Source organism: Eucyclogobius newberryi, unplaced genomic scaffold (assembly GCF_026437365.1).
Source record: "Eucyclogobius newberryi isolate DKJ021-1_F unplaced genomic scaffold, fEucNew1.0.hap1 SCAF_7, whole genome shotgun sequence".
Taxonomy (NCBI): domain Eukaryota; kingdom Metazoa; phylum Chordata; class Actinopteri; order Gobiiformes; family Gobiidae; genus Eucyclogobius; species Eucyclogobius newberryi.
This window is the reverse complement of record NW_027316389.1, coordinates 34,571,937-34,588,169: the sequence shown is the minus strand read 5'-3', so window position 1 is coordinate 34,588,169 and position 16,233 is coordinate 34,571,937. Positions and strand designations below refer to the sequence as shown.

Genomic DNA, 16,233 nt, shown 5'->3' with positions numbered 1-16,233 from the left:
GAGGAAATACTAAACATGATTCATCAACAATTTGTAGTAAAAAACAGATGCAAGATATGACATAAAGATCAGTTTAATGCCGTACTATGAAACTCTACAGTTTAGTGTCATGTGTATGCAAATAGGTGTTGGTTTCCCACTGAACCAGACAGACAAGAGGCTGCATGCTTTTACGAGACAGACATATAACTCTGGTTTAGCTTTCTTTTGTTTCTTGTTGTTTAGAACCTGGCGTAGTCTTTATTTAGATCTGGCTTGGTTCACTTTTAATCGGGTGTTGTCCTGGATTATGCACATTTAAATAGACCAGATTTACTGGGACCAAACCTGGGCCAGACCAAGACTCAACCAGGACTAGCAGGATCAAAGCATTAGCAAACCAGGACAAATGTGACACTGATGGACACTGATTATTGTAGACCTGGTTTAGATCTGACATGTTTTAGTCCTGGTGTGGACCTGGTTTGGTCCTGTTCTAGTCCTGGTTTGGATCATTTCTCCCTGTGGCCCTCAGAGGCAACTGTTGTTGTGATTTTGGGCCTTACAAAAATAAATTGATTTGATTTGATTTGATTAGATTAGATAAGTACGTCCAACACTCAGCGGAGCCAGTGACAAAACGCAACACAATCTGAGTTTCCTGTACTAATTCACCAAAAAGTTCCCAGTTTGAGGCTGCAAATTGAATCCAGGTTCAGATAGGTTCGATTGTGAACGTGTCAACGTTACAGTATATGGACCTGATTTAGTCACATTTGGTTTAGTTTTGCGTTGGTTTAGACCAGTTTTAGTCCTTTTTAGGCCTGTGTCATATTGTTACACATTACATATACACATACTTTAGACAATTAGTAGAGAATACTTGTGCCTTGAAACCCGATATAATCAAAATGGTTTTAGTCCTATTTTAGTTCTGTTATAGTCCTGTTGTAAAGTCCTGGTGGAGGGCTTAAATAGACCTGTATAGTACCGTATTTTCCTTACTATAAGTCGCACCTTTTTTCATAGTTTTGGCCGGGGCCGACTTATACTTATATTTATACTTATATACTTATACTCCAAAGGGACTTATATGTGATATTATTTGTTATTTTCACACATGCAATGCATTTCATACTCCAGTGCAGCTTTTTTATATATTTTTTGGCTGGTGCGACTTATACGAAAAATAAGGTAGATTATTTAGGTAGTTTATTTGAATCCCTTTAACCCAGGTTTAGTCTTTTTTTCAACCAGGGATGATTATTTCGGCAGGGTTTGGTCCCATTTCACATTAGTTCAGCTTTTGTTTGGTGTTGACCTAGCTGTGTTTAGTTTAAGTCCAGGTGTAGTCCTGGTTTAGGCTCCTAAACTTAAACTGCTTGTAGAATGCTGATCATGGCTCTCAGGGCAGCAGGGCACATTCTGCTGCTGTGGACGGGCCCCGGTGCTCCTCACCTGCAGGGGAAGAGCAGCCTCTTGTTGCGGCTGCAGGCTCGTGCACACCTTGCCATGGGAACTCTCCTGCTCTTGGTCAGGTGTGAGGCGTCCGGAGAGGAGATGAGCAGTTTGAGGCTGTCTGTCCTCTCGTAGTCCTGCAGGGCATTCCTCTTCCCTTCTGAAATCAGATGGACAGCGGTTCATGTCATCAGTGGTGGAAGAAGTGCTTAAAGTGAAAGTAACATTCAGGTCAGCAGGCCTTGGGCTGGAATATTCCACGGTAAGGCATTCAACTCAGCCAGAAGTGATAAGCAGTAACTGGAACGTTCCAGCCAATACAGTGACATCTCCATGGAGACAAGCCTGTTGTGGACCCTCCATCATTTTGATTAAGAGTCTTGATCAAAATGTTCTTAATTTTTCAAAACATTTTCATTTATGCCTTTTTGGTCCAAGCTCTTTGACAGGGATGTCATCTTTAGAGATGTCACGATTAAAAAATATTTGAGTGTCACAATTATTGTGAGGAAAAACTTTAACAATTATTCACAAATATTGAGACAATGACAAAGCAACAGTGACATCTTTAATTTTCTTTCATTTTGACATGTTACTGTTCCTCAAGCTTTTTTCTGAAAGACAAAATAAAGTAAAATTGGCAGAAAAAAGCCAGATAAAATCAAGTTTTAGTCTGTTTTTTTAAATACATTTGAAAAAAGCTAAATACAAAATGTAGAATACAGACAGAATAATAGTGCAAAACTAGCCGTCTGAAAAGCGTCGTTAATGATGTGTTCATGAGTTCAACAGCAGAAGGGTTTAGTTATGTAGCATTTTAATCCAATTTAGTGGAGGAGAAAGTACAGACACCCGCTCTGAAATGTAGAAAGTAAACTTTAAAGTTGCACTAGCAAGTGACGCCACCAGGACCAGGTCTGTGGAGAGGCGAGTCCTTTCAGAGTAAATGTTTATTAAGGAGTTTTGAAGCAACAAAAACATCTGTAATTGAACAAATGCAAGATAGGCAGGTTTAATGACGGATGGACGAAACGTTGCCCAGATGAGTGAAACTTGATAATGATGAGTCATTAAATTTGAGTATTTCCTGAATGACGGCTCAGCGTTTTGTTGGAACAGCATTACTCATCTAGTCATATGCCGTCTGCTTCCTCCAGAAACACACATCTAAAACCAGTTTACTGTTCCCTTTACACTTCACAACCACACAGTTTGAAGTGTGAGCAATTTCTGCAGAAATTACTGTGATAAACAATTACATAAATTACCAACAATAAAAGAGCATGTATGCCATGTTATCTATACACATTTACATGCACTATACCAGGGGTCTTCAATAGACTGGGTCGCCCAGTTTCCCATAATTAAAAATGTATTCGAATTTTTTTCTTCCAGAACGATCTGTGCCGCTTTGCGTCAGCTGCCCCGCTGGTCACGGCGGGCCAGACCGCCCGGTTCATCTGAAACACTGTTCCGTCAACAGTAAGTAAGTTTCAACAGTAAATAACAGCTTCAGTCACCGTTTGGTGTAAATGTAACATGCGTAAGGGCCGTGTGTCCGAGTGTTTGGAAGTCTGCTCGACAACGAGGACAATTACACGCCATGGCACCGGAGGACAGCATGTTTTCCGGGCTTCGTTGGATTTAAAGGTCTGCGTGAGTGCACGGTACGTCAGGCCGCTGTGCGTGATGTGCGGGTTGTCCCACGGGTCGGGTTATGAAAGGAGGCCCTCTGTCTCGTCCCGGGACATGTGCATTTTGCTTGAGGCATGGCTAAATTCATAAGCACATTTAAAATGTGTTTGATTGTAATAAAACATCATTTTACAGGGTAACATACAGAGAACGTGACTCTGGAGGAAAAGGAAAGATGAAAATACATTATTTCTCCAGTGCAGATCCTCAGTCCGCAGTTCAGCACTTTCAGGAACTTTTTCCCATTGTCCAAAAAATAGGAGTGGCCAATAACAGATGTTTTTAGAGACCACTCCTATTTTTTGAGGCCACTCCTATAAAAACCTGTGTCTCATCCTCAGTTACCCATTTGCCTGACAAAGGCCTGGACGCCGAAACGTTGCCTCTTTACTATTAAACTTTTATTTTGCAAGTTTGACAGTGTGCAGGATTCCTTTCCCTTTACAGTTCAGCGCCACGTACGCCCTTATCCTACACACCTGGCACAGAACCTGATGTGCGGAGCACTGTCTTGATTTCCATTTCATTACATTGAAATATTATTTCAATGCTCTTTTCAATGCTATTTTCAATAGACGTGAAGTGAGTTGAGGAATGTGTGGCCGTGGTCTGGGGCTGCTGCAGGTGAGAGAACTCCAAAAACATGCATGATACTGTGCATGTGACCTAGTGACAGCTGAGTTTGTTCTTAAGCACTAAATAGTAAAGTTAGCTTTTTTTTTGGTAGCTACTGTAGGCTACTATGTTTTTAATATAATTTGAGCCAAATGTTCTAATGACATTTACTTTTTGGATAGTCCTGCTTTAGTCCCGCTTTAGTCCCGCTTTAGTCCCGCTTTAGTCCCGCTTTAGTCCCGCTTTAGTCCCGCTTTAGTCCTGCTTTTGACCTGCTTTAGTCCTGCTTTAGTCCTGCTTTAGACCTGCTTTAGTCTTGCTTTAGTCCTACTTTAGACCTGCTTTAGTCCTGCTTTAGTCCTGCTTTAGTCCTGCTTTGGTCCTGCTTTAGTCCTGCTTTAGTCCTGCTTTAGACCTGCTTTAGTTCTGCTTTAGTCCTGCTTTAGTCCTGCTTTAGTCCTGCTTTAGTCTTGCTTTAGTCCTACTTTAGACCTGCTTTAGTCCTGCTTTAGTCCTGCTTTAGTCCTGCTTTGGTCCTGCTTTAGTCCTGCTTTAGTCCTGCTTTAGACCTGCTTTAGTTCTGCTTTAGTCCTGCTTTAGTCCTGCTTTAGTCCTGCTTTAGTCCTGTTTTAGACCTGCTTTAGACCTGCTTTAGTCTTGCTTTAGACCTGCTTTAGTTCTGCTTTAGTCCTGTTTTAGTCCTGTTTTAGTCCTGCTTTAGTCTTGCTTTAGTCCTGCTTTAGACCTGCTTTAGACCCGCTTTAGTCCTGCTTTAGACCTGCTTTAGTCCTGCTTTAGACCTGCTTTAGTCCTGCTTTAGTCCTGCTTTAGTCCTGCTTTAGTCCTGCTTTAGTCCTGTTTTAGACCTGCTTTAGACCTGCTTTAGTCTTGCTTTAGACCTGCTTTAGTTCTGCTTTAGTCCTGTTTTAGTCCTGTTTTAGTCCTGCTTTAGTCTTGCTTTAGTCCTGCTTTAGACCTGCTTTAGACCCGCTTTAGACCTGCTTTAGTCCTGCTTTAGACCTGCTTTAGTCCTGCTTTAGACCTGCTTTAGTCCTGCTTTAGACCTGCTTTAGCCCTGCTTTAGACTTGCTTTAGTCCTGCTTTAGTCCAGCTTTAGTCCTGCTTTAGACCTGCTTTAGACTTGCTTTAGTCCTGCTTTAGACCTGCTTTAGTCCTACTTTAGTCCTACTTTAGACCTGCTTTAGTCCTGCTTTAGACCTGTTTTAGTCCTGCTTTAGACCTGCTTTAGTCCTGCTTTAGACCTGCTTTAGGCCTGTTTTAGTCCTGCTTTAGACCTGCTTTATAGTTCATCCATGTTTTTCTGGTAGATATGGTTGGTTTAGTCTTGGTTTAACCCTGGTCTTGTCTTATGTCTGCTTTGCACTGGTCGAGGTTTTAGAGCTTTTTACCTGTTTTTACTAATATTAGTAATATTCTTATGATGTTTATGTTGTGTCTCTCTGAGTTGTTTGTGGACCTAAGGCTATGTTCAAACTGAGGGTTTGAGGCCTAATTTCGATTTGTTTTCTTTAGATCATTGTATGTGGTTGTTCACATTGTTTGTGTCCGGTGTGAATGGACCGCAGCTCGATGTGTCCCGTGAGCGCACAAAAGAACACAACGTCACACACAGTGCAGTGTTTATGGAAGTCAAAAATTATAAAAAGTGACCGCGTGGGCCACGTACACTAGTTATTTATCCTGTCGTTGCAACCAGGAGTGCTTAATCCCTCACTCGGCCAAGTCCTTCCCAATGTCCTCAACACATACACTACACACATATATATATATATATATATATATATATATATACACACACACATATATATATACACACATATATATATAAATATATTATTATATATATATATATAAATTTATTGCTATATGTTTTTGCTGCAAATATGTATTTGATCACCTGCCAATCAGCAAGAATTCTGCACTTGTTTGAGCTCGTTAGCTGCATAAAGAGCCCTGTCCACCCCACAATCAGTCAGACTCCAACTACTGCCATGGGCAAGACTAAAGAGCTGTCAGAAGACACCAGAGACTAAAATGTAGACCTCCACGAGGCTGGAAAGGGCTACAAGCAATTGTCAAGCAGCTTGGTGAGAAAAGATCAACTGTTGGAGCAAATGTTAGAAAATGGAAGAGGCTAAATGTCATGATAAGAAAGATGAGGGATCAGCCCAGAACAACGAGAGAAGCTGTTCAATGACCTGATGAGAGCTGGGACCACAGTTTCAAAGGTAATACACTACGCACATCAGCACATGTCCAGGCCTGCCTAAAGTTTGCCATTGACCATCTGGATGATCCAGAGGAGACATGGGAGAAGACCATCTGGTCAGATGAGACCAAACCAGAACTGTTTGGTATAAATTCCACATGGCGTGTTTGGAAGACGAAGAAGGATGAGTACCATCCCAATAACACCATCCCTAATTTGAAACATGGGGGTGGAAACATCATGCTTTGGGGGTGCTTTTCTGCACAGGGGACAGGACGGCAGCACTGTATGAAGGAGAGAATGAACAGGGCCATGTGTTGTGAGATTTTGGTCAACAACCTCCTTCCCTCAGTCAGAACTTGAAGATGGGTTGTGGCAGGGTCTTCCAACATGACAATGACCCGAAGCACACAGCCAGGAGAACCAAGGAGTGGCTCTGTAAGAAGCATATCAAGGTTCTGGAGAGGCCTAGCCAGTCTCCAGACCTAAACCCAATAGAACATCTTTGGAGGGAGCTGAAACTCTGTGTTGCTCAGCGACAGCCCCGAAACCTGACAGATCTAGAGAAGTTCTGTGTGGGAGAGTTGACCAAAATCCCTGCTGCAGTGTGTGCAAACCTGGTCATGGTAAACAAACATTTCTCAGGTGTTCAAATACTTATTTGCAGCAATAACAATGAAACGTATTTAAAAAAGCATGTGATTTCTGTATTATTATTTTTTTTTTAACTCTTTAAAATCTCTCACAGTGGAAATTTCATTCCCCTCCATAATATTTAAGTGGGAGAACTTTCAAATTCGCAGGGTAAATACTTATTTTTCTCACAGTCAATGTAATAACAGTGTCCAGGTTAGTAAATTCACTAAAAGTGATCCGTATTTTTGATGATTTGAGGCCCGACCTCCAAGGATGACAATAAGTAGTTTAGACTATGGCTTTATTAAAATAACTCACTATGAAAGTTATTTTGTGCTTTTAACAAAGCTTTTACACTGAATTTATGTAATTGTAATGTTTGCTTTTTAATTATGTGAACTGATTTTTTTATCATGTTTTTTTAAATGTGAAAATGTCTTACATTTCAGTGTATATTTGCTGTTTTTTTTATTTGGGTAAAAATGTTCAGTGTCTGAAAGTTTTGGTTTAACTTCCTGTTAAATCCAGACTGAAGCAGTCGAGCTCCTGTTTCCCATGATCAGAGTCCTGCTACTTCATAACTTCTGCTTTGCTTTTAATATGAGGAAAACAAGACTTTCAAAGTAATGTTTGGAGTATGGTTTATATTTGTATCTATATTAATATACATATATTAATGTTTGGCCAATAGAAAGAGTTATAGTGTATGTTATCCTGGAGCGCCCTCTTGTGGCTGTGTTGAGTTGCCATCAGGCTGTCAATACGTTAAATGACATAGAGCCGTCTCCGTCTCATTTAAACTTCACTTATCACCAACAAGACAGAAACATAGACCACCTTACATTTCCTTACACTATTGTAAGATCACGAGCGCAGCAGAAACACCTGCAGATGCTTTTTCAGGCTAAAGTGGATACATTTTTTAATGTCACTAGAAAGACGCACCAGAAAAAGTTCTAGAAGCCCAGGGCTAATAAGTATAGACAACTGGCTTCCCGCAGAATTGAGCAGCTTTTTACAAACTTCTGCAGGTGTAAAACATTGTCCACAGACTGGGCCAGAGCAGTTTTCCATGTAAAATGTATTAATTATAGAACAAACCTAATGAAAGCTCTGAAATTCAGTGACAAATCCTCATACCCAAAGCGTCAGTGGAGCTCCTGTGTGTGAGTGAGAGGAGGGTCTGCGCAACAAGAGGATCTACTTTCATCAATACAGTGGCATCTTTACGCTTTTGTGCAGGTTTGGCTCCTGAAGCTGGTGCACACCTATATTCCCTGGTTCTGTGTTCCCCAGTACCAATATTCCCTCTTTATTATGAACAGGGGAACTATGGTACCTCAAAAAAATGGTCCCGGAATTCCCCGGCACATCCATTCCATGCATGTTGTTGAGTTTAGGCCTGCTGTCTTGAATCTCCTCAAATTATTGAATAGGCTCCTGGTTCAACCACATTTACAGTTCCTCGTCCCCAATAGTTGTGCATAAATGCACGGTGCAGGTCCCGGGGAACATAAGTACTGGGGAACAAAGGGCTGAGCCTCCTGAAGCCTGGCAACCCTGCCAGAGACCCTAAAATCTTACCGGACCTTACCGAGTTTGATAGCGTCAGCATCAAACGCTGCAGCTACTTAAAATATGTACTATATACTTCTATAAACATGTTAAGGTTAAGGTACACTTTATTGTCCCGGTAGATACATTTGTCCTCTGCGTGTGACCCATCCTTTCAGGGGGCATCTCCTCAGTACCAGTGGTTCCTGCAGTGCAGTGCTCGGGGACCCATCTCCAGATCTTTGTGCAAGGCTTGGTCAGAACTACCTTCGCTGGAGGATTTCACTACTGTTTTGAAATGCATTGGATTCTCGTATTGGTTTAGCACTTCATATTTCAGCATTGACCTCCATCTTAATGCTGGTGGATATGTTTAAAAAGACTGTGAGCTGAAGAGTGACTCAAAAGACAACACTGTAAAATCTAATCTCACTATTTGTCAGAAAAGTACAATGGCGTCTTCACATTGTACACTGTATTCTACGCTTGACCTTCCAACATGGTAAACTACTGAATGTCTTTCCCACTCTTTAGGAAAGGGAGCCAAGTATGTCACACTGGCTCTCGCTTCACAGACTCTGGGCCGTGAGCACTGTGAGCGTTCACGGAGAGGGAAAGCACACAGATGTGTAGTTAAAAGTGTTGACAGAAATATGTGGCCAGTACACGGAGCATGTCCAGTCCGGTCAACCAAAGGGACTCAGGACAGACAGGGATTGTTTGGATAGTTCCTTTTGGATTGAATTTTTTTTTTTTTCAGTCCTTACCGATGTACAATTTGTGTCTTGCTGTTGAGGCCATTAACAATACAATATGAATGAAATAACTACAAAATTACAAAAGATATATCTCATATGAATTTCCATTTGAACTCACCACTCTGTTTAAAGGTGTAACTTTTCTGGTGAATGGACTTGGCATTTGATATATCTAGCTAACATTTAATCAACGAGTAAAAAAACAGTTTGTTAATGTGGTGTCAAAGACACAGAAAATAGGGAAGCTAAAAAAATATAATGTAAGAGATACAGTAATAAAGAGTATTGGATGAAGTATTCAACGTTGTAACTTAAAGAGGGACACGATGCTTTAATTCTATTGTTTAGGGCCTATAAACTTTCTAGAACTAAAAAAGAAAATATATTTCTAAAAAATTACACTGACATCTGCCTATTTCCAACACTCCAACCTGTATGATTTCCCCTTGCAGCCAGTAGATGGCGCCAGCACTCAAAAGTCTCAACACACGCAACATCATGGTAAATCCAGGTTTCAGCACACAGTTGTAGTGAACTTAAGACAATGACAGAAAAGCAGAAAAACAATGTTCAGAGCTACGTCAGTTTAGTTTAGTTTAGTTTAGTTTATTAAGATCCCCATTAGCTCCTGCAAACCAGTTGCTATTCTTCCTGGGGTCTCCTCAAATTAATTACATACATTTCTTTATATACCCCACCCACACACACACACTCACACCCCTAAACAAACGCACACATACCTCACACACACATACACACACACACACGAAAGCCCAAGGTATTATATATATCTACCAACATACATACAGTATATATACATACATACATATACATAGAGTGAAAAAGAAAACAGCAGTAAATAGCTCATTCACTAAAACAAAAACAAGAAAAATAACAATTACATAATATTATTATTAGTTATACTACCACTATCATTCCCATAATTAGTAATCAATTCATTACTCCATCCCTGAAGCGCATTATTGTGTAAAAAGGAAAAGCTTTAACTTCTTTTGAAATAACTTTTTGTTATTTTCAAGCAACAAAAAAACAGGCAATGCATTCCATGCAACCATGGCCTGATAAACAACAGTGCACTGCATTCTATTGGTTCTGCAAACTGGCAGCACACAGCTTATATTTCTACTTTGTCATCGAAGAAACAGATTTCTAACCAGCATAAATTAAGCTAAATACAAATCCAGGTATGTTTTTGATGAGGGAACAATGTTAGAACAGGGTGTGTATTTTAAGTAAAAGTACAGATACAGGAACAGGAATGAATCTGTTATAGTCTAGTCTAGTCTAGTCTAGTCTAGTATAGTATAGTCTAGTATAGTATACTAAAAGTACTGAAGTACATGCTTGAGTGAAATGTGGTGATATTGATATGTCCTGTTTTTCTTATAGTTAAAAAAAAAGATCAATGTTTCTAGATATTCAACTGCAAAATGTACTTTACTTTTCCACCACTGCTACTATTCATGCGACGTTATTAATTAAAACTGTAATGCTGTAGAATAAATATTTTTTACTATGTTGCAATTATCACTTCACTAGAATATTTATTTTTTGTTACAATGTACACGAAGCAGATGTCAGTGGAAAGTAAGTAAGTTAAGTACAATTGAAAGTACTGTACGTGAGTATTTTGTAGGTATCTTTACTTTATTTAAGTAGATTTTACAGTGGATTCTTTTTACTGTTCGAGAACTTATCTGCACTATCTGCACTACAGTTTTGAACTGAACTAAAAAGTAAAAATATTGTTATTATGCTTTTTGCCCTGCTGAAAGTTTATTATTAGCACGTTTGTGGAGACATGTTGCCTACATTTTTAGAGTTCCAAGTTTTGAGCAAACAAAGTTCAAACTATTTTCAGAGTAAAAGACTTCTGACGACCAATAATCATCATTTATAATCATCATCAAGATACATTAAATTTTGTTTCCATTAATAGTTCTCAAAATCTGTGTAAATTACTTCTTACTCTTAAAGCACATTTTTAAAGGTGTACTTTATTTCTTTTACTTAACAGGTTTTTACGATTTCTAATTTTGACTTTATTTGATGTATTTATACCTGTTGTACATATACATTATAGTTTTACACCAATCGAGTAGTTATTTGAGGAGAAAAGTCATCAAATCTGTAGAAAATGACAGGAAGTGACATCACACTAGGGACACTCATTCCAGTCAAAGTGTGTGCATAATTTAATTTAAAAAAAATGAGAAATTAAAAAAAAATCACATTAGATGAGTTTTTGCCCAGTGTTTGCTAAGTAATTTGCTAGTGTGATGTCATCAAACACAAACAGGAAGTGAAATTATAAACTGAAAAATTCTGCCATTCTGTCATACAATTTGTAAAATGTTAAGCAAAATTAAAAATATATTTATCTTAACTGCGTTTTAGTTCAATGAGTCGTCCAACCTGTTGGGGGAACTTTAAGTAATGTACTCATTTTTTTTACCCCTGTATCTGTACTTATACCTTGGTAACAGAATGGAGTACTTCTGTATTTCACAAAATACACTCTCACCAAGTGGAACATTAGGGCTGCGTTCACACTTGTCCTTGTTGGGCCCTGGTTTGAGCCCAGTTTAGTCCAAATGTAGACCTGTTCTAGACCTGGTTTAGTCCTGGTCAATTCCAATAACATTAACTTCCATATGGGACCAATACCCGTATGGAAATCCTCTGATATTGTACTGTAGTGGTACTAGCACCCATTATACTGTCAATCCCTAATTTAAAGGTCCCATATAAGTAGGGCCTTTAGTCATTTCAGTCCCTGGAATCTCATTCAACAAACACTACTAATTTTTGTATTGGGATCATAAAGATTTATATGTTTCACAACAGAAGAGCGAGAACCTGGAGTGAGTTAGTTTTGGATTTGGGAGTGAATTGTGTTTTTAATGGGTCTGTAGTCCACTAAAGAAAGATTAAACTCATAATTAACTCACTCTACATCTTCTCCTTTTTGTTCTTGTCCCAAACAAATCCTTTAAAACCAAATAAAAAACAAATACGAACATTGGTTGAATAAGACGCCATTAACTGATTAATAGACTGAACAATTAACGGATTCAGCCCTTGTCTTTTTTAGTATTTTCCGAGTGTTCTAACCCCGTCATCTGGAGGTCCTTTCGATGCAGTCGTCAACTCATTGTTGTTTGGGCCAATTCAACATGAAGACATTATTTCTCTTTTTGGCACGTTTCAATGTTGTTTCCTCATCAAAAGCGAGCTAGAGTTGTGTTTTGTTTCATTCATGAACATAATAGTATATTTGCAGAAAACTCTGTTCCTCTGTGTTTTTAAAGTCCACACTACATCGCTGGACGGATCATTGTGTCACTGACTGCAGCGACTGTTCTTAACCTCATTTACCAAACTAATCGAGATTAAAATATTGTATAGCCAATTGTATCATGTATTTTAGAAACTGGTTACTAATTGGTACTTCAAAAACACACCGATTATTTGTCTGTCGCCCTCTGCTGGAAACAGTACGCCGCGGATAAAGCATAAAAAGGCAGTTTGATTGTCACATTTTAAATACATTTTGGATACAAATCCTGTTTTATCATTCATAATCATATATTAGGGAGTAGCTTAATCATTCCTACTGGGGAGTGCAGCGTAAGGTTCTATATCTACACACACACACACACACACACACATAAACCTCTGCTTTAAAGCCAAAAATTAAACCAATATAGCCTCTTGATAGCACAAGACATTTTTAGAAAACTAATACCATTGTACAAAACATGAAAAGAAATATCCTTGAATACTACAAATTCTAGTGGTTATCAAATACCATCAAAACAATTTCAGAAATGCAACAAATTCTTCAAATAGCTAACAAAAGTAAAAACTGCTTGAAACACGGAGACACTTCAATACATTGGAATCGACAGCGGAGGTGGTTTAAAGGAACCTGAAACATATTGTGTCTTTTTTCTGTAACTTAAATCAAACTGCAAGATAAACAGCTCACCCTTTAAAAACTAATGTCCATCTAAAACCTCTTAAGTTCTAGAAGAGTCCACTGACTGTTGTTCAAAACTGCAGGAGAGACATATTTCTGCAGAATGATTAAGTACATAAGTACATGGAAGTGGGCGGGGATAGAAGGTAGGTGAAAACAGACATTTTCTAAGTACCCAAGCCTCAAATGCAAGGCAGTACTGGATTACTCAATCCAGCTCAATGGAAACACAACACTGACAAATGAATGAAGGATAAGAACATGTTATAACATTAAACACCCATTAAAGTCGGGTTTACACCATGTCTCCTTTAAAATGTGCTATTGGATCATCAGTTTCCTGTTTTTGTCCAAATACTCGTGAAATATGCACCCACTAGTAAAATAAAGCATAACAAGTTGGATGGGTTAGTTTAAACTACTTTGAGATTATTATCACCTTCTGGACTGTATTCTAATATAGAACAGCAGAATAACAACTTAAAATACACCTTTTTCTCACAATGTATTTGGTAGAATGCCTTATTCATGGTGTAGAATGTTTGCCCTCCGTGTAACTCATATAATCTACGCATTTAACGCACAGTTGATGTATATTTGGTGACAGTAGAAGCCAAACGCACGCTGCGCACAAACGCGTCAAAACTTGTCAGCGCTTTCGCGGTCAAACAAACTTACCCAAAGTAGACATGACGTGGAATCCCAAAACAAGCGTGTAAATCCACATGGCGTCGGCACAGGAGCACGCGCGCAAACAACAACAAACAAACAAATAAATAGAATAATCACGAGTGAGTGAGTGCGTGAGTTAGAGCCTGCAGCGGGTGCGTTCCGTGGGACTGGTCTCCCCACACTGCGCGGAGGATGCGTCTCGTCTCCTAAGTACGCTCCCTCCTCCTCTCTCTCCCTCTCTCCTTCTCTCTCCTTCTCTCTTTCTCTCTCTCCCTCTCTCTCCCTCTCTCTCCCTCTCTCTTTCTCTCTCTCTCTCTCTCTCTCTCTCTCTCTCTCTCTCTCTCTCTCTCTCTCTCTCTCTCTCTCTCTCTCTCTCTCTCTCTCTCACTTCTCACTCTGTCTTCCACTCTCTCCCTCCCCCTCTTTGCCTCGCTCTTTCTTTCTCTCCCCTCTCTCTCTCTCTCTCTCCCCTCTCTCTCTCCCCCTCTCTCTCCCCCTCTCTCTCCCCCTCTCCCTCCCCATCTCCCTCTCGCTCTTTCTCACTCACTCTCTCTCTCCCCATCTCTCTCCCCCTCTTTGCCTCGCTCTTATCCGGCCATCTCTCCTGCCAGATTCAAAATGTGACTTTTTGCTGATATACATTTCGAAGTGAACCATAATTTTGAGTCTGAGAGTTTGAAACTGAATTTGTGGATCACCAAATGTATACATTCTTCACCTCTGTGAATGTGGATGTTTATGAGACATGGACAGCTTTGGATTCACGCAAAATCCAGATTCATTTCTGGATTTTGCGTTTCATTGTAAAACATTTCGGTTTAACTTCCGGTTTAATCTAGACTGAAGCAGTCGAGCTCCTGTATGTAGCTCCTACTTCATAACTTCTGCTTTGCTTTATTTTTATTTATGTTTATAAATGTATGAATATTTACTTAAAAATGTCGCTGATAGAGCCGCGGCACTGCCATAATATGGCACAATATAGCTTCATGGCTAACCCTAACCCTAACCTTAACCCTAACCCTAACCTTAACCCTAACCTTAACCCTAACCTAACCTTAACCCTAACCCTAACCTTAACCCTAACCTTAACCTTAACCCTAACCTAACCTTAACCCTAACCCTGATCCTAACCCTGATCCTAACCCTGACCCTAACCTTAATCCTGACCCTAACCTTAACCCTGACCCTAACCTTAATCCTGACCCTAACCTTAACCCTGACCCTAACCTTAACCCTGACCCTAACCTTAACCCAAACCTAACCTTAACCCTGACCCTAACCTTAACCCTGACCTTAACCCTAACCCTGACCCTAACCTTAACCCTAACTCTAACCCTAACCCTAACCTTAACCCTAACCTAACCTTAACCCGACGCGGTCAAATAGTCCAGCAGTTTCAGGAGCCGTGGCACAAAAAACCCATGCAGTTTCGGCCGCGCGCTGCGGCTCTGTAGACACTCCCGTACTTTATCCTGGAGCGCCCTCTTGTGGCTGTGTTGAGTTGCCATCAGGCTGTCAATACGTTAAATGACATAGAGCCGTCTCCGTCTCATTTAAACTTCACTTATCACCAACAAGACAGAAACATAGACCACCTTACATTTCCTTACACTATTGTAAGATCACGAGCGCAGCAGAAACACCTGCAGATGCTTTTTCAGGCTGAAGTCAAGTGCCAAGTAGACTAGTCGAACTCAGCTAAAAGTGAAGGTCTAAGTTTGGCGTTTGAAGCTAGCGGTGCCAGTGATATCAGGCCTGCTTTTCCCTGCTTTGATGGTGCTGTTCATGGCAGATTGTGTTCAAAGTACCCAAAAAGAGGATAAACGTGCTGCGGAAGTTCGGACAAACTTTACATGTTAGCTTAGCCGCGGCCAGTTTAAAGCATTAGTCAAGACGTGCAGAGATAAAAGCATGGATCGCCCGCTCCAAGTCGTTCAAACAAAAGATTAGCTAACGATAAATCAGATTTGAGTCCAGATACAAGCTGAAGGTGTATGTCTGCTGGAATGTACCTCAACACTGCCTTATCTTTGTGTTGTTTCCTTGTTCAGAACATACCAAGGCCTTTCCGTTCCCTCACACATGTCAGAAGAATTCACATATTTAGGTTCTCTCCCTCTTCAGAGCTTCCCACAGCCACTGACAGTATTCGCAGGGTTAACATTTAGAGCGACTTTCACAAAACAACAGCAATTTACTTTTGTGGCAGGGTCATTACCTGGATTTCCGGCAAGTCAAACACAATCTAAGTCACAATTTAACAGACTGCACCGAGACTGAAACGAGGCGAGAGTGGCACACCGATCCCCCGTCGCATCATGGGCCCTCGAAGAACGCAGTTATGTCTGCAACGTCTTAGCTGCTGAATGTTTAATTCAATGATATTTAAACACATTTATTTGAGCACTTTGTCCACTTCTATGTTTTGGTTTTGGTTGATCCTAAAGTCCACATTTGCTCCTGTGTTTGTTGAACGGAGGGGAAAAGAGAATCTGAAAGCTCATGAGTGTCTACTGTGCTTAAAGGTGCACTGTGTAACATTCCTGGTGGTGGTGAGCACACTAATGTGACTGTGACCACATTAATGTGACTGTGAGTGTTGCACCCCTGAAAACAGGAGAAATAATCAC

At 40.1% G+C, this 16,233-nt stretch overlaps 1 protein-coding gene across 1 annotated transcript in view; it reads right to left on the bottom strand.

The window, feature by feature from the left end:
* The window catches only part of hgfb (hepatocyte growth factor b), an 89,058-nt gene extending 75,352 nt beyond the window's left edge, over positions 1-13,706 (bottom strand). Inside the window, exons 1-2 of the mRNA XM_072435695.1 lie at positions 13,607-13,706; positions 1,438-1,597 (exon numbers count right to left, since the gene is read on the bottom strand). Of these exons, the coding sequence (XP_072291796.1) occupies positions 1,438-1,597; positions 13,607-13,655 (209 nt within the window). The 5' untranslated portion in view covers positions 13,656-13,706. The remainder of the gene's footprint in view (positions 1-1,437; positions 1,598-13,606) is intronic.
* Positions 13,707-16,233: the final 2,527 nt, after the last annotated feature.